Source organism: Macaca mulatta, chromosome 15 (genome assembly GCF_049350105.2).
Source record: "Macaca mulatta isolate MMU2019108-1 chromosome 15, T2T-MMU8v2.0, whole genome shotgun sequence".
Taxonomy (NCBI): Eukaryota; Metazoa; Chordata; class Mammalia; order Primates; family Cercopithecidae; genus Macaca; species Macaca mulatta.
In genome coordinates this window covers 99,416,921-99,443,140 of record NC_133420.1, presented here as the reverse complement: position 1 = coordinate 99,443,140, position 26,220 = coordinate 99,416,921, and the positions used below count along the sequence as shown (strand labels likewise).

The 26,220-nt window shown below is 39.8% G+C and overlaps 1 protein-coding gene across 2 annotated transcripts in view; it reads right to left on the bottom strand.

Moving 5' to 3' along the window:
* PGM5 (phosphoglucomutase 5) overlaps positions 1-26,220 on the bottom strand; it is a 180,062-nt gene that overhangs the window by 120,595 nt on the left and 33,247 nt on the right. For both annotated transcript variants that reach the window (XM_077966189.1, XM_028835225.2), the window contains exons 6-7: positions 24,285-24,475; positions 23,540-23,694 (exon numbers count right to left, since the gene is read on the bottom strand). In XM_077966189.1, coding sequence (XP_077822315.1) covers positions 23,540-23,694; positions 24,285-24,475 — 346 coding nt within the window. The remainder of the gene's footprint in view (positions 1-23,539; positions 23,695-24,284; positions 24,476-26,220) is intronic.

The following is a 26,220-nucleotide window of genomic DNA, read 5'->3' as shown; positions in this document are numbered from 1 at the left end:
ACCTACTGAACCCCGTTAGGAAAAAAAATCTGTCAACATTCAGAGCCGAAGAGGAAACAGCATTTTTGAGATAAAATTTTCTTTGTAGCAGATGTATATTTTACTAGCTTTATCAAGTGTCTTTTCTCAATAGAGTTCCACAGCAGCAGGCTGTAAAATAACAAAATCACACATAATCATGAAAGCTAGAAACACCCCTTTGAGGTCACCTGCTTAAAGAGACCAAACAGAAAGCCCAAGAATTGGGCACATTTCTGAGATATTCTGCTGCAATTGTGTAAGACTTATCTGCAAGCCTTAATTTTCTTATTACCTACTTTTTATAAGTCAGGCACAAATAATTGGAACTGCTTATATAGGGAAAATTGTTGAGGCTTTAAAATGTCTCAACACCAAATGAGAAGAAAGAGAATACATATTCTTTGGTCTTAATTTGGTTCCCCAGGAGCGAATTTGAGTCCTGAAATAAGAATTCAAACTCACATAGTTTATTTTGTGGGGAGGAAGGGAGTGAAGAGAACACAGGTAGGGGAGAAGGGAAATAAGACAAGGAAGAGAAGAAAACTAATAAAGATAGGCTTCTCAAGCCAATTGCCACAGTAGGCAACTGAAACTTAATCCTATATGAGCACGCTAGGGGCCCATGAGAAACACATGCTTCACGGTCCCCAAGGGTTAAAGGAGCTGACGTATTTATACACTACATCATCATGCACTACTGCCGGAATCCCAACAGAGCCATCCATCACTTCCTATATGGACTCCCTTTGGCTCAAAGCATTTCACCTAATATTTACTTTTCTTTCACTATTTCATATTTTTTTGTGGATGACGGGAAATCACTGGCTAACCAATAATCACATAAGCAGAGCATTTGTGGGAGGAATTCCTCACACTCTATGTCTTCTCATAAACATGGCTAATTTATTTCAGATCTGATAGCAATTCCACTCACTTAGAATTTGGATGTCATTCAATATACACCAGGCCACAACGGAACTGGACAGCCCCTTTTAAATTTCAATAACACTGACATGTCTCACAATAGTTTCTAGCTCCCAGAAAACATAATTTCTATTCTGAAAGAGGATGGGATTAATTCAATTAATTTCAATTCAACAAAATGTATTTATGTATGCTATAGCTAAAATACCATTAGTGTGTGTAGATGATAGATATTTCCCTGCCTTAACAAATTTATAATCAAGAGTTGAAGTAGAAATGTATAAAAATACTATAAAACAAAGCATATTAAAATTACTCAAAGCATAAATAAACAAAGTGCTATGCACCATTAAGGAGAGGGCAATAAATTCCAACCAGGTGAAAATGAAGGAAATTTCATTTCCTTCAGAAATGAAATGAATTTGAGTTATGTCTAAGTAAAGTTGGCTTCTGTCCCTAACTGCAAGCTCCCTACCTGTGGTCAAGGTCACGGCTTCAGCTGTCCACATTCCTGTGTCCATGTTCCAGGGGATTCCTCCAGGTTCCAGGCCATGCTTTGAATCCCCTTGACTGTGGTCAGGTGTCCCCATTGTCAGCCCTGAGTTCCCCTGCTGGCCTCTGCCCTGCTGGATTCTGCCAGCCTTTGGCTTCGGGGTCTCCCTGCTCACTGCCTCTCAGAACAGCCACCTCCGTTCCTCTCTCTGAGAGGTGTAGGCAGATCCCACACTGCCCAGAGCTCTTCCCAGTTCTCTAGGTCTTCAGACTTTGACCTGGCCCAGGTTTTCCATCTGCATGTGAAGAGCAACTGGACACTGGACAGTGCTAGGCCTTGAATGACCAGCAAGTAAATGGACAGGAAGCCAGACAGACTTTGCATGGAATGTGGAAAGATCCAGAGAAGAATTGGCTCCTTATGACAAGAAGAATTAATGAGGTCCCAGGGCATAACATGGTGCCTTCTTTCCTCCAGTCTCCTGGCTACTCTTTCAGCTGCATTACCATTGGTATGCTTATGTGTACCGCTGTGACCCTTCAACAAATGGTTCATAATGGTCGCGACTGTCAGTCTTGTCATGTATCTCAATAACCTGTGCCTCACACCCTTCTACTGATGGCTGTCCACTGCCTGGTATGTCCTTTCAATATTTCTGTCCGCTAGGCAAATTCTGATTCTCTAAACCTTCTATTCAACTTTCAATGTACTCTCCAAATACCTCCTCCTCTCTGAAACCTTTTCTACCCAGCAACCTCCAATCTTAGGCAAAGCTGATTCCTCACTTCTTCATACCACCAGTATACCTTAACCATCATTTCTATAATTGGTTTACTTGTCTATATGTCTTCTTCGGCAATGAGATTCTCCAAAGCAGAGATGTGCTTTATCATTTCCTTATGCACCTCCTCTCTGTACTGGGCACAGTGTCTGGCCCACAGCAATGTGGTCACCAGCCTGACCAGGGCAGAGGAGGTTGGTAAAGAGAAAGAAGAGTTTGTTTGTTCACAGTGGGGAGAGTGACATCTGGAGCACATGTGCATTCAGGTCATTAGGTAGGAAGCAGGAAGATGAAATGACAAAGTAGCCAATAGCATATCCTTTCATTGTCTTTTATTCGGACCCATAGCCAGAATCAAGAACAAAGAACCTGGAAGCTCCTGGATTTATGTCACCTGGTAGTCTGAGTGGACTCCAGCGATAGGGTGTCTTAGTCCATTTTGCGTGGTTATAAAGGAATACCTGAGGCTGGGTAATTTATTAAGAAAAGAGGCCTATTTAGCTCATGGTTCTGCAGGCTATACGGGAAGCCTGGTGCCAGCATCTGCTCAGCTTCTGGTGAGGCCCTCAGGCTGTGTCCACTCATGGTAGAAGACGAAGGGGAGCTGGCATGTGCAGAGATCACATGGAGAGAGAAGAAGCAAGAAGGTGGCGAGGTACCAGGCTCTTTGTGACAACCAGCTCTTGTGGGAACTGAGTAAGAATTCACCTCCAAGAGAGGGAATTAATTTATTCATGAGGGATCTGTCCTCATGATCAAAACACCTCCCATTAGGCCCCATCTTCAATACTGGGAATCATATTTCAACATGAGGTTTGGAGAGGACAAACATCCAAACCATAGCATATAGCCTTATGCAATTTCTTTTAATTGATTGATCTATCCTACACCAGAATGGGTGAAAAAGACCTTATTTTTTCTGTATATGGCTATGTTGTTTTGTTAGGAGATGACCTCCTGCATCAGGACATGATGGGCACTAGTATTTCAAAAATAGTGGAGGTAATAACCTGAGCTCAGTGGCATGAATCCACACTTCACATTTTATTAGCAGTGTAATAATTTTCTAAAATATTAGTATCACAGATGCACTGATATAAGAATGCTTTGAATTCTCTGAATTCTCCAGAGGCGTATTTTAAATGTCAGATACAAGCTTTACTTTTCCAAATAATGAAAACCAAGGCAGTTTTCCTGAAGGTAAGAGCATCTTTAATTAATTCTAGGGAAGTGATTCTGAAGGTTAACCAGAAGAGGCAGGTATACCTTAGGTGTAGTGGACAATCTCCAAGGTTTTGTGAGTACTAGTGTGTGTGCATCTGTGTGTTTGCATGGTTGTTTCTCAAAATATTTGGGAAACCCTTGGGGAGAATCCCTCTCCATTGAGAGTCACCACCACAGGGAGCCTTTCTTACCCATGAGAGAGGATATGGAGGCAGAATTTAGGTTGAGAACTGTTACACTCATAATTGAGGCCCTGAATGGAAATGTGCTGAGAGAGAAAAGCATAAAGAGAAAGACACAGAAAGAAATGAAGATAGCCAGACAAGTATAGAAGGAACAAGACTCCCTTTAAACAGAGAAACAGCCGCACGATATTCTCAAGTAATGCTGCTTTGTTGTGTCCATATTTTGACTCGTTGTGGTACCTGTCCAAATAGCCCTGATTTCAGGCCAAGCCCTGGCTTGATAAATGGAACTCACACAGTAACAACAGGTTTCCTACCACATCGATCTTGTTGATGTTGGAGCAAATTAAAGCAGATGTTTCCTGTCAACTGTGAATCTGTTCCCAAAGAACACATCAGCATCCTCAACCTCTTCAAGCCACGCAAAAGACCAGGGACGTCCATGCAACTGAATTTATCCTTAGCCGCACCATTCTATTTGTTAGGTCCATTATCTCTAAACAATTAACATGCTCTGAGATACTGTGTTCTCATAAATGGAATATAGCACATGGCCCTATAAAAGAAAGAAACTATTAAGAAAATGGTCCCTTTAGCCGATGAGAGGAAATATAATTTCTGACACAGGGCTGCTATGGCCAGCTGTATACTGAGGCATAAAGATACCTAACTGTTTGTAGCAGAGCAGGAGGTGGGACCCAGAGTGTGAGCACTGAGGTGATCTAGAAATTCCTGCGCAAATGGATCCATCAACAAAGGGTGATTTTATCCATTAAGGAAAACCAAGCTGCTTGTGGAGAAAATTTGACAACTGTTCAACAGTGCTTTTTCCTCCTTTAGGAAGTAGGGAACACTGAGTAAAAGGGAATGTAGGAGACACTAGCATGTGATATTTATCAGAATCAGACCAGAAATGTCTTTGTAAACTTCATGACTCTCAGATACCATGATAAGTTTCACTTCCAGCTGCCGGTCATGTTATGTTTAGAGACAGCATTTTCTTCAATAAGCAATTCAATAAAGTTGAAGATTTAAATAAGGAGGAAAAATAATGCAGACTACATTATAAAGTAATAATAACAGGTAATAGTCACTGAGTGCTTCTTCTATGCTAATTACATTTATTATCCCATTCAAGTTGCATGACAATCAGACAAGAAGCAGATTAGAAAAGAGAAAGCATTCTGTAGCAAACCATTCATTGTAAGTAACAAAGTGCTATGTATGGTGTCAGAGAGCCCGGGCTTTGAATTTACAAAGATCTGCTGAAGTCCAGCAAACACCATTACTAGCTGTAATGTAGGGAAGCTACCTTACCTGCTCACCACATTGATCAACTACTATAGTCAAAGTACTACACCCAGACCAAAAAATAAAAACAAAGAAGTTGTGGTCCCTGTTCTCAGGGAGCTCATTTAAGTGCTTCCCATGAGCAACATTCATAATCTAAGAGAAGAAAGCTTTATTAAAGCCACAAGTTCCGATTCCCCAAGCCAACATAAGTGGTTTCCTCTAAGCATCCTCATTGCCTCCATTGTGGCATTCCATGCATTGTATTGTAAATGTTGCTGAGGATATCTGACTCTGTCACTAAATCATAAAATTTTTTTTTGACAGTAAGCATGAATTTCATTATTCATACACTATCTGACCCAGAGAAGGTTTTCAATAAATGTTTATTGATAAGCAAGTGAGTAAGTTGTAATAAGCAAGTGACATCCGAAAGTAATGATATTTTTAGGGAAATATCCATAATTCTAGAATTCTAGATTGTCCTTAAATATTGGGAAAATCATATATATATATATATATATATATGTATATGTGCATACACACACAAAAACACTATATATTTATATACATACACATACTACGTGTACATGTATACATATATACACACACATATAAGTATATGTGTATACACACACACACACACACACACACACACACACACACACTTTTTAAAGAGATAGGGTCTCTATATGTCTCTATGTTGCCCAGGCTGGTCTTGAACTCCTGGGCTTAAGCAATCCTCCAGCCTCAGCCTCTGGGGTAGTTGGGACTACAGGCACACCTGGCTAATGGGCAAATAACCTATGAATGAATTAGAGGTGTTGACAGTTTCCCACCCAAAATCATTCCAACTGCTTTTCATATTAAGAGAATCATGACTTTATTCAGGTACTTAGTCCTCAGCAAAGGTGAATTTACACAAAATAGGACAAATACGGCACAGGAGGGCTTCTGGAAAAGTTTCCTTGACTTTAAAAAGACACATAAAGAGTAGGCAGTCTCTTTTCTGCCCTAAGACCACATCATATGTGAGGGTAATAGCTCGCACTGCTGGGGCTTTTCCGTGAGGAAATCTCATCAAGGTCAAAGACCACATCCTGAGAATGATAGAACCTGGTTCCATCCTGAGAATGATAGAACCTGGTTCCTTGAAGACGTTGCTGAGGTAATGAATTACCCACCTCTGCTGCTGCCCTTTCTAGACATTTTAATACAAGATGTAACTTTTTCCTGATTGTTTATGCCATTTGGAATTCAGTTTTTGTTACTTGCAACAGAGAGCCACGTTGCTTCCCAAAAACCTTGTTCCCAATCTTTGTGGCTATATCATGACTCCATAGATAAAATGTGGTTTGGCCTCAGAGATTTGCCTACTCTGAGCATCCATTTACTTATTTGTAAAATGGGGAAAAATACTTTCCTCATTGGGTTGTAAATTGTTACATCCTACACCCTGGAATATTTTCTCTGGTAGATATTCCTCCTCTCCTCCTACTCCTCCTCATCATCATCCTCATCACCATCATCAAAAATATCATCATCATAGTTTATGTCAGCATCCTAAATTCTTTAGTCTAAAGAAAAAAATAGCAATCAAATATTAAAGATATTTTATATCTTCAAATACTGCAATATTCTATACTGAATGTTTAGGATATCATCTAAACCCATAATACAGACAGCTAGTAACTCTCATTCCCCTCTATCTTATTAAGACAACCCCTGGCTTTTAGCCATGCTCATAGCCATTCAGAATGAAGACTTCATTTCTCAACTTCCCTTGGAGCTATGTGTGGCCACATCACTAAGTCCTGGCCAATAGGATATATGCAAAAGTGTCAACTGTCCACTTCCATGAATCTCCTTTAAAGATAGTGTAGTCCTTTGCCCTTCTTCTTCATCCTCTCTCTAGTTGCTGCCTAAAATACTGGCATGGTGGCCGGAGCTCCACTGCCTGGAACCCTGAGGACAAGGGCTGCATCCCACTAGGGAGGCACAGCTATGAGCTAGAGGCAATGTTGCCCTTGGGGGCTCTTTGCAGAACAGCCACTATCCCAGCCCTTCTAGATGGGGAAAGCGAGGCCCTGAGAAGTGTTGAGAATCAGTGGCAAAGTCAGATGTACCACCACACTCACACACTCACATCTTTTTGCTTTGTTCTACAGCATCTGCTTGAGTTCTTCCTCGAGTCAGCCCACCTTGGCTCAATGGCATGCCTACCCGCAGCAGCAGCCCAGCCTCTGCTCTGTGACCTGCTCTGGCCCTTGACAGAAATTTCCTCTTTAAATCCAAATGACCTTATCCAAATCTCACATTTCTTCACTCTTACATTACTCATGCTCCTAACACCCACCTGATTTTATAAGAGTCATGTAAAGAAACCCCAACTGGGGGAAATGTCTACCTTTCACTTCCCAGTCTCTCCCTAGAGTACCAGAGAAATTGACTAATGGCTTTGCAGATAAAGGGACTCCAGATGATGTTATGAATTTTTCTGAAGTCATTATAAAAGCAAAAAAATAGCCATTATAATGATAAATTGGGGTTGAGATGCTAATTGTTAAAGAAAGTAGCCAGTGTTATATTAGTAACAAAGAAGTCCACTTTCACAAACCTCTCCTCCGTCCTCTCACGCCGGTGCACAGGTATATCAAAGAGCAATTCTTTTGCCAGGATGTTTCTCTTATTTCACTTTTGTAGCTTTTGGCTGAACTACTAAATAGGTTATAAAATGAACAAATGCTTACAATATGCACACAAATCACATTATATGTTTTAATGGGATGTGTGGGCAATATGAAGTCAAACTCCTATTATCAGAAGTAGTGGTAGGGATAAACATTTCAGGTCTGTTTGGGGGTTTGAGGCTTTTGGCCGGCATACAGAGACACAAATGTGTTATAAAAGAAACTCTGTATTTTCCCAGAGGATAATTTTTCTAAAGCGATGGGACTTCTAGGGTCTTATATGTGTTCCATGGAAGCACCTAACAGAGGGAACAGTGAATTTTCATTTGTTTTAGAGGATATTAATCAAAAGGTATGGATCAAAAGACAATAGGAGCTGGGCATGGTGGCTCATGCCTATGATCCCAGCACTTTGAGAGGTCGAGGCAGGAGGATTGCTTGAGTCCAGGAGTTTGAGACCAGCCTAGGCAGCATAGTGAGACCTTGTCTCTACAAAAAAATAAAAATAAAAAATTAGCCAGGTGGGGTGGTGCATGTCTGTGTTCCCAGCTACTTGGGAGGCTGAGGTAGGAGGATCACTTGAGCCTCGAAGTTCATTATAGTGAGCTGTGATTGTGCCACTGCCCTCCAGCCTAGGCAACAGACAGACCCCTTCCCCACCCCCAAAAAACATGGGTCTATTCCTAGGTCACTAACTGAAAGGCTCAACATATTAATACATATTTTTAAAAAGCTAAAGAAAATTAACAATAATTATTTACAAAGTAATCTGAAAAACTATAAAATAGAGATATGTGAGGTTCACATGACAGAGTCCTCTGGAAGCTCTGATGTACTCTGAAATGTGAATATACACAGCAAGGGGCACCCCTGCCTCACTAGCATCCACATGTGGAAGACAGGGCCTGAGCATAGCCACTGGCCAAGATTTAGTCCTTAATTGGAAGCACGGGAGACTACTCATGAGAATCCACTGCCATGCTTCAGTCTGTTACCTATAAAGCCCCATCACTGTGATAATAATAGCTAACTTTATTAAACGCATACTGTGGACTGGCACTGCTCTAAGCACTATACATATATTACCTAATTTAATCCTTAGTACAAGACCCTGTGCTATGGTTTGAATGTTTATCCCCTTCAAAATTTCTGTTGAAACTTCATCCCCAGTGTGGCAGTATCGAGAGGTGGGGGCTTTAAGAGGAGATTGGGTCCTGAGGACTCTGCCCTCACAAATGGATTAACTCATTCATGGATTAGTAGATTAATGAGTTACCATGGGAGTGGGTCTGGTGGCTTTATCAGAGGAGGAAGAGAGACCTGAGCTAGCATGCTTGGCTCCCTCACCCCCTGTGCCACCTTGGGACTCTGCAGAGTCCTTGCCAGCAAGAAGGCTCTCACCTGACATGCCCCTGGACCTTGGACTTCTCAGCCTCCATAACTGTAAGAAATGAATTCCTTTTCTTCATAAATTACCCAGTTTCAGGTATTCTGTTATAAGAAACCAAAAATAGACTAAGACACCCTGAGAAGTTAGGTAAACGGCCCAAGGTCATAAAGTCAGAAGGCAGAGGAGTTAGAATTCAACCCCAGGTGGTCTGAATGCAGAGGCCAATAAAGGTCAGTGAGTTCCATGTCCCACCTCATACTTGAGCTCATTTGAGTACACTGGCGGACATAAATGCTTGCTTTTCTTAAACTACATTCCCTCTCTCTCCCTCCCACCCAAAATATAGGTAGTAGAATCCGTGTGAGACAATCTGTATAAACAATGTCATCATGATTTAAAAGCACTCCCCAGCTCTATCCTTGAGATTCATATTGAAGCCATGAACCTCCCTGAATCTAGCAGAACACCTTACGCAGAGAATATTAACCTATTTTGTTGGCAGTGTAATTTGCTAAAGGAAAAGGGAACGTGGAAGGGAAGATGAGCTCCATCAGGAATATCCAGTACCACGCAGTGTGCTTGGCACACGAAAGGGGCTAAAAAAGGTTTTTTGGAAAATGGAAATGTGACAGGTAGGCAAGGTGGGGAGGAAGGGAAGATAAGAAAAGAAGGAAGGGAATATAAGAAAGGGAAGGAGGGACAGAGGGAGGAATAGAGATGGAGGGAGGGAGGGAGAGAGGAACAGAGATGGAGGGAAAGAGTGGGAAGAAGGAAGAAAGGAATAAAGAGGAGAGGATGAGAAAGAAGGACAGAGGACTACTTGAGCACATGCAAAGGTAAGAGGCAAGAACCACTGTTCCAATTTGGATACCACTGTCAGTTATTAGTGAGCCTCAGAGGATTTGCAGGGGTAAGAGGAGATAAGAAGGTCCTGAATTCCCCCTCCAGAACTACACCCCAATGGATTCACCTAGCTCATACCCCTTTGCCATCAATTGGGTCCTAAATACTGCAGTTACTCTTTCTGGAAGAAAAAAAAGCAAAGCTCTTGCTTTGGAGGACAAATGCATCCATTCTCAGTCATTTAGTTTGGGAAGGAATGACCCTCATTCTAGCTCTACCTAACGAGGGGAAGGAGGCTTAAGACTGTCAGTCTATCCCATCCTCTATAGCCCCAAAGAATCAATGAATCAGAGAAAGTACAAAACCCAACTGAAGTCAAGATTGAGGTGATGTTTTCAGTTTCTTCTTGGAAAGAAAAGCTTTGTCTTCCATCTTCATAGACAAGCTGGTGTAAGAGCATGGGGTCTAGAAATCCTACAGACACTTGCTGCCTGGACCAGACAGTCAGAGGCTCAGAGCCTAAGGATGAGAGTGATACCATCTAAGGCAGAGCAGACAAGAGGAAATAGCAGGTCAAATGTTAGTATCATGTGAGCTGCTGGATCACGGTTCACCTAAGGCCAATCTACTTCAGTTATGTGGGCCAACACATTCCTTTTACTGTTTAAGCCCCATTTCAGCTAGTTTTCTCTCTTTCGCTGCACAAAGATCCCGAGTGATATGATCTGTGAGTCCTAGTGGATCTTGCATTCTTAAATACAGGCATCAACTCACAAGGAATTGTCCCTTGTGCCAGAATATAAACCACCAATGCCATCAGGGACTCTAAAAGAACTTGGAACTCCAAATGACAAATTTAATCCTCAGGCAGAAACCTGATCAGAGATGAGATGACTGGATTCCCAGGTCTGGATTCCACCCTCACCTGTGTAGGGCATATAGATAGGGCTGACAAGATTTGTTTTCATTTTTTCCTAGGCTCGGGCGTCTCATATCCAACTGCTAACACATTATTTACTAGAGGATCTCATTGTACTTAATCGATATCTTTTATGTTTCTGGTCATCGGTGTTGTCTGTTTCAGATTTAAAACTTAGGCTGGGTGCAGTAGCTCACACCTCTAATCCCAGCACTTTGGGAGGCCAAGGCAGGCGGATCACTTGAGGCCAGGAGTTCAAAATCAGCCTGGCCAAGGTGGCAAAACCCTCTATCTAGTAAAAATACAAAAAAAAAAAAAAAAATAGCCAGGCATTGTGTCACATGCCTGTAATCCCAGCTACTCGGGAGGCTGAGGCATGACAATTGCTTGAACACAGGAGGCAGAGGTTGCAGTGAGCTGAGATTGTACCACTGCACTCCAGTCTGGGCAACAGAGCAAGACTTCATCTCAAAAACAAAACAAAACAAAACAACCTCTAGAAGGAATCATACCTGCTTAACCCACTTTACCCAGAATATAAGGGAGAAAAGCTGCTGAAGCCTGATAAATACTTTTTAGTGCAGCTGCTGCTGCTGATCTTCAAGCAGATCCTGAGGCAAGGAAGTAAAATTCCAACCTTACCTTGAACTACAGTCAATATTTTCCTGCAAGTCTTAAGTTAAAGCCAGGATTGCTTCTTTCAGAGTTTTACTAAACAGTATTGATGTTCAACGTCAAAATTATAGACGTCTTGGGTTGAAATTAATTCTGCTTATCTGATGTCATCTACCACCTTGGGGGTAATATAGGTCTCTCTCCCCACTCCCACCCCTACCCCTATACCAACCCACACGAATGACTTTCACTCGGAGTATAATCAGAACTTTTCCTGCCCCCCTAAATAAGGAATAGTGAAGAGATTACGAGGCTTCAGCCTGATAATCTGGTACCAATATTGACTAACTTATTCTGTGTGACCTTGGGCAATTACTTAACTTCTCATCATCATATTTTTCTGTAAATACAATGTCAATAATAGTGCCTGCCTCAAATACTTCTGAAGGTTTGTATGACAATCAAACAACATACTATATAACACAGCGGTCCCCAACCTTTTTGGCACCAGGGACCGGGTTTGTGGAAGACAATTTTTCCACAGACTTGGGGAGGGGGATGATTTGGGGATGATTCAAGAGCATTCCATTTATTGTGCACTTTATTTCTATTATTACATTGTAATATATAATGAAATAATTATATAACTCACCATAATGTAGAATCAGTGGGAGCCCTGAGCTGGTTTTCCTGAAACTAGATGGTCCCCATCTGGAGATGATGGGAGACAGTGACAGATCATCAGGTGTTAGATTCTCATAAGGAGCACGCAACCTAGACTCCTCACATGCACAGTTCACAGTAGGATTTGCTCTCCTATGAGAATCTAATGCTGCCACCGATCTGACAGGAGGTGGTGCTCACACGGTAATGCTCACTCACCTCCTGCTATGTGGCCCGGGCTTGGGGACCTCTGCTGTAATAGAGTTCACTTGTAAATAAAAACGCCCACCCGAGCACACAAAACTTTCCGGCAGCATCTTGATTCACCCTGTACATCTATCTTAGATACTATCTTTCCCTCAGCATGACCAGTAAAGTGAAATCAGTGATATTTAGCAAGCAGTTAAGCAGTGTTTCAACAGACCCAGCTCAACACTGCCCTAGAAAGTTGAAGCTAAAATCCATTCTAAAACTTTTTTGGTGGGGAGAGCTACAAAATACATTTTGAAATATAAAGCACACACAAGAACTGCAATACTCTTTCACTCCAGAAGTACCTTCAGGCCTAAGATGACTTACCATTATCCTCCTTCATTTTAAAACATTGTCAAGCACCAACATTTTCTGGTGGCTTGACAAAGCATATGCTTCAGAGTTAGGCTGGGCTAAACTACCTTCCTTATATCTTTTATATCACCAGTAAATTTGACTAATGACTCTGATATCTGAGAACCTCCAACTCTGTAAGTTATGTCTTTTCCAAAGACAAGATTGCAGTCCATATATTTATGTCCTGGTTCAAACAAAAAGGAAAGCAGTAGACAGTAATACCGGAGACAATTCAACTCACCTGAACCTAACCAAGGTTTATTGGTGGTCTAGTAAATACAAACCTCTATGCTGGGAACTAGAGTCATTCAAAGAGAGCAATGATTCTTTCCCCTAGTCAGAAAAGAAGTTCCAAAAGAGATGATTTATTTTTAAATAAATAGAGTTTGATTATTTTTATCACCTTTATCAAGGTGTAGTTTATATAAAATAAAATTCATCACTCCTTTTTTTTTTTTTTTTTTTTTTTTTTTTTTGAGGAGTCTCATTATGGTGCCCAGGCTGGAGTGCAGTGGCAGGATCTCGGCTCACTGCAAGCTCTACCTCTCAGGTTTAAGCGATTCTCCTGCCTCAGCCTCCCAAGTAGCTGGGATTACAAGCCTGAACCACCACGCCCAGCTAATTTTTACATTTTTAGTAGAGACAGGGTTTCACCATGTTAGCCAGGCTGGTCTTGAACTTCTGACCTCAAGTGATCCACCCACCTCAGCCTCCCAAAGTGCTGGGATTACAGATGTGAGCCATCCCACCCAGCCAAAATTAATCACTTCTAAGTGTACAGTTTCATAAGCCTTGACAAATATATATACGTGTGTATATATATGTATGTGTGTGTATATATATATATGGCTGTGTAACTACCATCGTAATCAAGATATGGAACACTTTTATCAGCTCAAAACATACCTCATGCCTCTTTGCAGTAACCAATGGGATTGATTTTTAAGTTGAATAAATATTTTAAGTCACAAGGAATAAAAGAGAGGTTATTTAACCAAATGGAGCCTCCGAAGACCAAAATTGAGATTAGAAAGGCAGGCCATGAAGTTAATGTTCCCATTGGAGAACAACAGCATGCCACATGTTCGAGACTGGATGGCACTGACACTGGATGGCATTGAAACCCCAGTTTAAGTAGCCTTGAATCCCTAATCAGACAGGGTGATATTAAGGAGCTTCTTTCAGTATTGGTCCATCTCCTCTGGTCAAAGTGACTTGTTTAGATCAGTGGGAGGGCTAAAAATAGGCTGCTGGACACCCTAAACAATGACAATGCCCTTCCCGAGACAGAATATGAATGTCAAAGAGTCCTCACAAATACAGCAGATACAAGAGAGCTGACTTCCAAAAAAGGCTCATCTTTCAGTTCTCATGGGAAGGTGATGATGACTATATACTTCAGCACTTGGGTTACTTAACACTCATCTAAGTGTTTTTCTGACCAACTCAGATAGCAGAAACCCAAGATGGCTCAGAAAAATTGAACAAAAGATAATGTATCCAGCATTTTCAAATCTCCTACAGTTTATAGTTTTAAGTGTTAACAATTTATTCCTCTCACTCTAGCCAGGTTAACATATAAATGCTCTTTACTAACTACAGGCATGTGGTTCCCATTAGATACCAACTCTTAGAAACACACAACAGACTTGAACCAGTTTCAGCATCCTTTCTAGTAGGTCAACACACAAACCACAAAGGAAGGCCACGTTATGCATCTTGTAAATGTCTTGGTAATGAATCCAGTCCTCATTCGATTTGCCAGGGCAAGGGATAAACAACCTCGAGCTGAAGTTCAGGCTGAGGGGGTTTTTCATTATCGACTAGGAAATAACTACAACTCAGTTGCTTCCTTTCATCTCACATTGATTAAGCTGTATTTGCTAAGAGAGTCAGTACCCACATATCATTACTAAAAATTCAACTAATTACAAACTCACCTAAATGTAAATGAAAACCATAAATCGGCATAGTTTTATTATACCCAAAGGAGATTGGGTTGTTACACATCATTCATTTTCTTCTTATTATTTGGGTATATTTTTCTTTGCAACCAACAGATAGCATCACCAAATTTCTCTTTGTACAAAAGTCAAAAGAAGCATGTTGATAGCTCACAGTAGCTAACTTTTTCAAATATCTATTGGGGTGGAGGGAACATTGTATCAAAGGACTTACTGAGAAGGGATCTTTGACTCAAGCCATAAAAGACAAAGAACAACAAAGTGGGATGAAGTGGGGCAAAGGGAATACATTTCAGGGACAGAAGTGCACACAAAGGCACAGAAATGTGAGGGCATCGAATTTGAGGAACTGTAAGCAGCATGGCATGTTTAGAGTGCAGGATAACAATGTCTGCAGGAGTGAAGTGTTTATAATCAGGAGATTATGCATGTTGTATAACCAGAAGATGGAATCTCCTGCAGGCATTCAAAACCCTCCAACACATTTTAAACAAGGGAAGAAAACGCGCAACTTTCTGCTTTAGAACAACTGCCCTTGGGACAGTATAGAAGATGAAATGAAGAAGAGGAAGTCTAGAGGAAGCGGGAACAGTTTATTGACTATTACAATAGTCCAAACAAAAGATCATGAGAACCTAAAGTAGAAAAGGAAAAGTAGGAATGGAGAAGAAATAATGATTTAAAAACATTTAAGGGATCCCTCTAACAAAACCCAGTGATTAGTGGTACATCTGGAATGAGGGATTATTCCAAGGTTTATTATATAGATAATAGGTGACTCACCCAGAGACTAAACACAGGAAAAACAATTTTCAGGAAAAATTAGAAAAGTTGCTATTTATACAAGTTAAATTTGAGTTGTCTATAACCGATCTGTCTACTGATATCAATTTGACTATCGAACTCAAGGGTAAAATTTTGTCTAAAGATAAAAGATGAAAATTAGAATTGCCTAAAACTGACAATGGGTCTAGTATCTAGATCATCCAAGGAACTTCTGCAAATTCATCAGACTAAAAAGAAGAACCCTAAATAGAAAAAAAAAAAAAAAAAAGGTCAAAGGACAGGAATAGGCAATTAATAGAAAATGGAATTCCCAAATTTCTCATGCATAGGAAGAGATGCTCAAGCTCATTAGTAATGTGAGACATGAAAAATTAAAATTACAATGATATGTTACTCTCTATCTAGTCTACTGGATAAAAATTAGAAAGTTAGACAACATAAAGTGTTGGCCTGGATTTGAAGATGTAGGAACTTAGAGACTGGTTGGAGAAGCAGGCAAGAGATGGGCATTCTGGAGTGCAATCTGACAGTATTTGGTCAAAATTGACTAAATTAAATATAGACACCCCCTCTGGCCTAACAATTCTGCTTCTGAATATATGTGTTAAAGAGCTTCTCACACATATCCACAGGGTGCCTGTGCAGCAGTATTCACTACAACAGGAAGTGAGAAGCAGTCTGAGTGTTCATTGCTGAGTGAATCAAGAGTCAAAATATCATGGATGTGCTCACGGACAAATAAGCAGCAGTTAGAAGCAACATCCTAGATGGATGTACAGTCATTGAAAGGATCTTAAAATGTGGTCTTTTGTGGAAAAAAGGTAAGAAATCAAATACAATCTCTTCTATAGTACTAGTCACATTAAGTAAAAATATATGCAAAAAATATATACATAAACAAAACCCAATAAACACATTTTTTTGTGGTTGTCTATGGTGGGGCAGTCAAACAGAGAGAAAAGAAATGCATTATCTTGAAGTCAGGTAGCGTGATGCCTCCAGCTTTGTTCTTTTGGCTTAGGATTGTCTTGGCAATGCAGGCTCTTTTTTGGTTCCATATGAACTTTAGTTTTTTCCAATTCTGTGAAGAAAGTCATTGGTAGCTTGATGGGAATGGCATTGAATCTATAAATTACCATGGGCAGGATGGCCATTTTCATGATATTGATTCTTCCTATCCATGAGCATGGAATGTCCTTCCATTTGTTTGTGTCCTCTTTCACTTCGTTGAGCAGTTATTTGCAGTTCTCCTTGAAGAGGTCCTTCATATCCCTTGTAAGTTGCATTCCTAGGTATTTTATTCTCTTTGAAGCAATTGTGAATGGGAGTTCACTCATGATTTGGCTCTCTGTTTGATGAATTCACGTCCTTTGTAGGGACATGGATGAAGCTGGAAACCATCATTCTGAGCAAACTATTGCAAGTACAGAAAACCAAACACCGCATTTTCTCACTCATAGGTGGGAATTGAATGATGAGAACACTTGGACACAGGGTGGGGAACATCATACACTGGGGCCTGTTGTGGGGTGGGGGTGGGGGTGAAGGATAGCATTAGGTGATATACCTAATGTAAATGACGAGATAATGGGCCCAGCACACCAACATGGCACATATATACATATGTAACAAACCTGCACGTTGTGCACATGTACCCTAGAACTGAAAGTATAATACAAAAATAAAAATAATACAAAATAAATAAAAGTTTAAAAAGAATGGAGATTTTAAAAAAGAAATGCATTATCTTTTTGAAGTAATAAGAAATGAGACTTCCATCAGACCAATTATTAAAGGATTGTTCAATGATGAGTATGATTAACTCGACTTCTCTATGCCTGAGGTCCAAAAAAGAGGAAAGAGGATGAGACTAGGAGATAAGCAAATAGAAATTAGCAAAAAGATGGACCATTGTGCTGGTTATGCTGGTGACTCTTTGTCCCCTTCTACCTCAAAGTCTCCACTTCATCAAATGCCCTGTTCTCTTCCCCAGGAGGCAGAACTCCATATGCTGCCCTCTGGCTTCCAGTGCGGTTTGGTTTTAGGAGGCACCAGCAGGAGGTTGGAGGGTGAGAATAGAGACAAGTTGGGGTATTTCTCCCCACTGCCAAGTTCAGCTCTTGTCTGATAGCCCACTTTTCACAACTCCAGACCTCACTAGGCTATGGTCACCCTGACTTCTCCCCTGGACCCTTCTTAGTCCTAGGGGTGTTAACAGCTTCCTGCTATTGCTGATGCTAAGGTGCCTCCCCATTCCTTTTTGTTTTTGTTTTTTTTGGTTTCCTTAACCTTACCCATATCTTAGACCAGCTTATTAAGTTACAATTACTAAATCCTCTTTACTAAGCCCTTTTTGAGAGTGCCACCTCTTTCCTGCCTTGATCCTAACTGAATCAGCTATACAGTTTCAGGGCAATAACTTACATGATAAAGGGCTTTCTTTTTTTTTTCTTTTATTTTAATATAGGTTACATTTGAACATACTTATCTGCTAAAGCAAAATAATTCCCATCATTCTGTAGCAGAAGCAATGTACGGGAGACTGAGTAATTAGATATTAGTTCACATCACTATCTCTTCCACCACTGTCATCCATCATGACTGTTCTGGGAGATGAAACAGCACAGATCTAAAGGACACGGTAAGAATCGAGGTCACCAGAGATCAGTAGATACTTGCATACTTGCAGGATTAACACTGTCTGGATTCCAGCGATCAGCTGAGTATGTTCAAGATAAAGCTATAGCACATATTTTAGATTGGGGATTGGCAACAAATAGCTGTAGACTATACTCTGAGGAATAAGTGTTTTCACATGTGGGGTGTCATTTCTAATCCCAGCATCACAGTCAGGTCCAGATGCCTGTTTCTGATCTTTGGTCCTACACCTAATCTCCTCCAAGAGTCCTTTCCCTGGGTCTCCCATCTAAGCAAGATGCTCCATACCCACCAATGAGTACTGCACCAAGTTCATTTCCACTAGCCTGCGTTACGATTTGTGTTTCTGTATGTTTTCCTTACGTATTATTCTTTGTCTTCCGCATTAGACTGGAAGCACCACCATGGGGACCATGTCTAGGACACAGGAGATCCTTAATAAACATTTCTTGAGTGGATAAATCGTGAACCATAGGGGTGGCATAAGAGCAAATAGAGGGTAGATGAGCTCTAATCCATTCACCACCATGTTTGTGGGTGGTGGACCTTGGATGGCCTTTTTCATAGTCAAAACATACTTTTTAGATCTGGCTTCTTGGGATGTATTCAAGGATGCTACCCTTGTTTGAGACTGTAAATATGTCTAGTGAGTAGGGCTTGAATCTGTGTGCATTTGCCTTGTTTTGCACAGAATTCGGCACAGCCCCAAGCACAGATGGGTGCTTCATAAATATTATTGAAGGATGATGACACAAAGGATTATTTAATACCTCCACATGGGGTGGAGATGGACCTCAGGCCGCAAACATACTTTCAATGTGTTTTACTTCTGAAATCATTTGAACCAAAATGTTTCAGCAACACAGATTCATCTGCAACCACAAATCAGACACATTCAGAATGACAAAGCCCCAAAAGAATGCCATTTTCAAGACTGAAACTGTATTATTCTGGGCTAAATGGAATCCTTGTTTCAATGACACTGTAAGAGTAGAAATTAAAGACACTGAAAATCTTCCCTTGGGGAACCACAATTATCTGTGAACAATGAAAGTTTGTCTGAATAATTCATCAGTCTCAAGGGTACAGGCCTCCCCTTATTCTGGAATCCCAGGAGTTTAGGCAAATGTGTCATTTAATGGGTTTCAACTGTGTACTCTGTTGTTATTCTTCCAGGGCCCGCCATTTATGGACACATTCCTATAATTTTACTAATTTTTTAAAAATAAGCTATATGGGAAACCATTGTCAAGGTCAAAATTTTGACGCTGCATTGATTTTACCTAGGAAGAAAGAAGCTTATAAAGTGTCCATCATGAGAATCCACCTGGGACCTACACAACAGATCAAATACCCAGAACAAATCGCCACGTCAGAGCCCCACAGAATTCTGAATCCCAACCAGCAAGCATGAATAATCCTTTTAAACGGTCACTTACATGTCAGAACAGGTCCTTTGTGAAATTTCTAAGCAAGGCCTCTGGTTTCTGACTGAAACAGATATTTATTGAGAAGGGGGGCACATAAAGTGAAATCAAGAACTACTGGGAAATTTCCACAAGAAACAAGGACAAATGGTTTTTGTTGTCAGAATGAAACCAGCTTCCCCTAGCCATGGTTTGGAAAGTTATTTGCTAGCCCACAGGGGACAATATTCTCAACTGGTTTATCAGGGACCCTTTTGATCCAATTATAGTTACTGGGCAGATACAGCCATACCCTATTATCAGAAGACCTAGTTTCAAATCCTGAGTCAATTTCTAATTCACTGTGTGACCTTGTACAAGTCACTTAAGCTCTCTGATCATTGGTTTAACATCTTTAATGTGAGGAGAGTAATGCCTATCTCAATTACCTCACAAAATTATTGCAAAGATCAAGTGAGACGATATGTTACAAATTCTTTCTAAATTGTAAGATTCTGTTTAAGTGGAAGGGTTAAATATACTCCCATATTACTAAATACCCTACATAGCACTCAGGATCCTACATTACTCTGAGTTCTCAATTTCTAGAAATGGTCCCATTTTTGCTTTGTTCCCTACAATTCTATGGAGTCTTTTTTTTTTTTTTTTTTTTTTTTTTTTTTTTTTTTTTTTTAAGGAAGGGTGTAGGCAAAGGTAAATGGGAGAAAACATGGAATCACATGCCACTCTTTGGTACTGTTAGACAAGAATTTTAAAGTGAGTTTAGTTCACCATCATGGACTTAATGTCCATATCACCTCAGGGAGACAAGTAGAGTGGGAGGCATCCAAAAGGTAGTTGATTCTTCTCCCCTCTAGTGAAGAATACAAGGTCAATTTACAAAAAAATACTAGCAGCAAATAACTGGAAAATTAAATTTATAAAACATTTATAATAGCATCAAAATAAAGAAAATCCTCAGAAATAAATTTAACAAAAATTGTATAAGATCGCTATGTTAAAAATTATGAAATGCATGTAAGAGAAATTAAAGAAAACCTAAATAGAGAGATATACCATATTCATGGATTGGAAGATTCAATATTATTAAAATACTATTCTCCCCAAATGGCTCTATAGATTCAACATAATCCCAATCAAAATCCCAGTAGGCTGTGATAGAAACTGAGATGTTGGTTCTAAAATGAAATAAAATGCAGAGGACCTAAAACATATAATTTCCCTTTAATTTGACAAAGAAGAAAAACATGTTGGAGAGTTCGCCTGATTTCAGTGTAATATTTACATACAAATCAACAAATAGATAGTGGTATAGAATAGAGAATCCTGAAATAGATCCACATATATATGGTCAACAGATTTTTAATAACGGTACCAAGGCTATTCAGGGGAAAGAAAATTCTTTTTTAAAAATAGGATTGGAACAACTGGATAAGGGAAATAAGCGAACCTTGACCCCTACCTTATACTATGCTCAAAAATTAAATCAAAATCATCATAGACATAAGAAAAGTTAAAATTGCAATGACTCTAGAAGAAAATATAGAGAAAAATATCTTTCAGACCTTGGGGAAGGCAAAAATTTCTTGTAGTGGAAAAAGACATATATAATAACCATATAATCCATTAATAATAAGAAAAAATAAGCTGGACTTCATCAAAATTTAAAACTTCTGCTCATCAAAAGATACTAAGAAGAAGATTAAAAGTAGCCAGTTTCAGTGGCTCATTTCCATAATCCTAGCACTTTGGGAGGCTGAAGGAAGGAGACCACTTGAGGCCAGGAGTTTGAGACCAGCCTAGGCCTCAAACTCGTTTTTGTAGCAACGAGATCTAGTTTCTACAAAAAAATGCTTTTAAAATTAACTGGGTATGATGGCACACGTGTAGTCCTAGCTACTCAGGAGGCTGAGGTGGGTGGATTGCTTGAGTCCAGCAGTCAAAGGTTACAGTGAACTATGATCATACCACTGCACTCCAGACTGGGCAACAGAGTGAGACCCTTTCTCTAAAATAAATAAATAATTTTTATGTCATCTGAAACCAAGATCATACTCAAATTTTCCCTCAGTGTTCTCTTGTTGCCCAAGTTGGCATGCAATGCCATGGTCTCGGCTCACTGCAACCGCCTCCTCCAAGGTTCAAGTGATTCTCCCGCCTCAGCCTCCCAAGTAACTGGGATTACAGGCATGTGACATCATGCCTGGCTAATTTGTCCCACAGAATCTCATTTTCTGGATTTTGTGGTTATTTTCTCATGGTGTTGATTTATTTATAAAGTAAGATTTATATACAGTGAAATGCAGCATCTTACAGGTACAATTCAATGAGTTTTGAAAAATGCATACATCCATGTAACCACCACCCAGATTAAGACAGAACATTCCCATCACCTCAGAATGTTTCCCTGTGCCTTCTTCCTATCCCTCATAGGGTAAGATTGTCATAATTTCTATTGCCATATATATGTTTACCTGTTCTGAAACTTCACAGAAATGGAATTATATATTATGTACTTGTTTGTTACTGGCTTTTTATCATTTTATATATTTTTATTCATCCACACCCACAGCATGTGTCAGTATTTCATTCCTTCTTGTTATTGTGTAGTATATAAATGTGTACATATATCACCATTTATTTTTGCAATTTCCTGTTGATGGACATTTGTGTTGTTTCCAGTTATTAGCTATTATGAATCATGCAGCTATGTATCTTATTATACAGGTTTTTTGTGGACATATCTTCATTATTTTTGGGTAAATATTTAGGAATGGAACGCTGGTCAGATGTAAGCTCCATTTTACAAGAAACTGCCAAACTGTCTTTCATTTTACACTTTTGTTTGCAATGTATGAGAGTTCTGGTTGCTTCCTATCCTCATCAACATTTGGTGTGGGACTACAGGAATATGCCACCACACCTGGTTGATTAAAGAAAATTTTTTTGTAGAGACAGGGTCTTGCTGTGTTGCCCAGGCTGGTCTTGAATTCCTGGCCTCAAGTGATCCTCCCACCTCAGCCACTCAAAGCTCTAGGATTATAGGTGTGAGTCGCCATGCCTGGTCAAAATTTATTAATTGGTAGTTGGCGATTGTTGATGGAAAAGAAAAAGCAGGTGACAAGCCATGTACCTTTTGATGTCTTTAGTATTATAAAAGGCAAATAAATTACATATGCATATATAATGTATATTATATTATGAATTTTAGTAATATGTGTATAATGTATATGTATAGAAAGAGATACAGTAAGTAATATAAATTTTTCTATTAACATAGGTAACCCAAGGAAGGGGTATGATGTTTACATTTTCTTATTTGTGCTTTCTAACTTTCCACCAGGCGCATATACTGTTTCTATAATAATATATGCTGTTTGAAAATGTCAGACTCTGAAATTCAATGTTTTATCATACAGGGTGATAGATGGGAGGGATGGATAGAGCAAGAAGAATGAAACCTAATAGGGTTAGTTAGAGCCCTACTGAGTGAATCTCTTGTTGGGTATTTTCCATGCACTGTCTCATTTCATTCTTACAATAAACCTATGAAGTATCATTTTTCTGTTTGTACAGAGCTAATAAGGCTGTAAGCTAGCATTTGAACATAATATAATCTGATCTCAAAACCCATGCTTTTTCCCCCTCACTTATACATACATACTTTCAGGTTAATACATTTTGTTGCTAAACATTTATGTAGTATTTACTATGTACCAGGCACCATGTTAAATATTCTACATGAATCACCTCTTTTGTACTTCATAACAATCCATATAAAGATATTACTATTATTATCCACATTTTACAGATAAGAAAACTGAGGCACAGAGACTAAATAAGTCTGCTAAATTCCCACAGCTAGTAGGTGGCAGAACCAAGAATTAAGCTCAGGCCACCTGATTCTCCAGCTTCTACCCAGTACACTATACCATGTTCCCATGCTTTCAACACATTCCCAAATGGAGCAGGGGAGAGTGAGTGCCAGCAACCAACAAAAGAGACATCGACGTCAAAGGTCTACCATAAAGTTTTTCATGGTGACATCCTTGCTTACCTGTCCAGGGCCATGCTGGTTGGCATACTCCTCCCAAACCCGCGGACCCCCATCTGACGGAAATACGGAATGCAAGGGAGGTTGGCAGCAATGATGGCCAGGGAGTCAGAAGGGCTCACAAAGAAGCCATTTTGGCCTAGGATCATATAACGGTCCTGTAGGAAGGAATGCGTAAAAATGATCAGACAGAAGCATCTGCTAGCAGCCCATTCCCATAACCATCACAATCCACTTTACTGCCATCTTATATTTAACAACCTAACAACTTGAACAAGGCCAAAGAGAGCATGGGAAACATTCTTCTAAATCTCTGAGTATCAAGGGCCCAGAATCTTGACACACCAGGAATATGTTCCACCTGTTGAAATGTGGCTCAAGCTTTAGAAACCCTCACACTTAATTCTTTCTTTCTCCCAAACATAATAGAGAACACTGGTTCTTGCAGAAATAGCTGATTTCTTAACTTGGTGCTTTCAACAACACCAGCCATAAATAAAGATTTATTGAATAATATATATTTTTAAATAAACAACCTTTGTATGCCATAATGTAAATCTGGACCTCAGAAAAGTAATCGCTATTTAATTGCAATACTTAGTCATGAAAGAGAAGGGCAGATGCAGAGCCAGTTACGGCACACATGTCCCATACATGTTAGCTCCAGATGTGTTCATTAATTCTCTGATTTCCAATTCATGGCTCATTATATGGTCAAAGTGTCAGCAGACACAACTTTCCTACTTACCCCATCAGCATCAAATGCAGCTCCAAATCCATATTCTCCTCCTTTCATTGCTTCCAGAAGAGTCGTTGCATATGTCAGGTTTGGGTCAGGGTGCTGCCCTCCAAAGTCTTCCAGGGGAACACAGTTTATTGCAGAATTGGCTGGGGCCCCCAGTTCATCACACAGAACTTTTCTCACATAAGGTCCCATAACTAAAAATAGATACACAGCAATATTAAATATTTGCAGAAACTTCTCCCCAGAGTATTTTGTTCTGAATAGTATAGGAAACACAATTTAATAACTCAGAAGAAAAATATAAATTTACAATCTTTTTAAAGACACAACAGAGAATGATATTTGCTTGAACTACTATTTATTGAGCATCTACTATGTGCCAGTTACTGTGGTAGGAATACAGAAGATGTATTCAATCATCTAGTTACATAAATTTTTTCTCCCAAAACTTTTCTAAAATGTTGCCAGAAAGAAATCAGCTACGTAATAATGATTCATTGTCTGTTGCTTTTCATGTATTAAGAGCTTTAGCTGAACATACGCAAAAGTATTAAAGGGCTCTAGCAATGTTCTTTGTCTCTGCAATCATTGGACTCTGCCAAGTATATAATTAAACACTATAAACCACTGAAGCATATAAAAACAAGCACATTTTACCAAAATACATGCCAAGGAATAGTATTTTCCAGTTCAATGAACATTATGGAGTGCCTAACATAGAGCTGCTCTGCTAGGAAATGAAGGGATCATATTGAAGGGGTGCAAAGCACATAGTTTCTACATTCCTGGGCTTGTAATCTAGTAGTGGGATGAATAAAAGCTGCAGATGAATGACTGCAGTGGTAAGACTAAACAATGCACATTGATGAAATAATTATATCCAATGGCTTAAGAGAAGCAATAACCACACATAAGGCTTCAAGGAAGAAGCAGCATTTCTGGTGGAACTTGAAGGAATAATATAAAGTTGGCAAGGATTTGGGTTTGGAATGGGAAGTCCATCTAAACCAAAGGAACATTATGAGCAAGGGAACAGAGCCTGAGGTAGAACATAGGGCACATTTGGGGAACAGCATATAATCCTCCTAACTGAAATATCTGAAAGATACTGCTTTCCACTTATTTTCCATCAATACAACACAAAATCCTCCAATAGTGAACATCTCTTGATTTTGCCTGCCCAGTACACATTTCCTCTTCCTGTGGATGCAGCATTTGCGATTTCTACTGGAGAAAAACTCCCTTCCCCATATCTCAGCTCATGGGGTCTGGGTATGGCTAAATCCCACCTCCCCAAGGCTAAGGAGGTGACCTAGGCCTGCCCAATCAGTGTCCTCCATCTCCTAGCCAGAGTAATTGATTCAAAGATGGACATACAGTATAAACAAGGCAATGAGGCTGAAGCCCAGAAACATTGCTCATACTGTTTGGAAAAAGCAGCAAAGCTGTCTTCCCTGTAGGTCAGATCATGCTAAGGCAAGAACCTGGAAGTTCTTTTCCTGAGGAATATGATCAGCCCACCAAGAAAGAACAGAACAGCCTAGCCAGAAGCCTTTAGAGTAAAGCCCATGGAGAAGACCCACAGCAGGCTCAGAGCTCCCAGCAGATTTTTAGTGCCTCATTCTTAAATACGCCAGGAAGCCAAGGATCACCAAAATTTTGAGGAACGTATTTCAGATGAGGTGAAAATAAACAAAAAGTAAAGAGAAACCTGGAGGAAACAAAAATTATACAGGGAGAATAAAACTTTTAAAAATATATCAGTAATACCCTAATAGAGATTAACAAAATAGAGTAGAATGGCTAAAATGGAAAAGACTGACAGTACCAAGTATTGGTGAAGATACAGATAAATTGGAGCCCTCATACATTGCCAGTAGTGCAAATGGTACAGGTATTTTGGAAAACGGTTTGGTCATTTCTTATAAAAGTAAACATA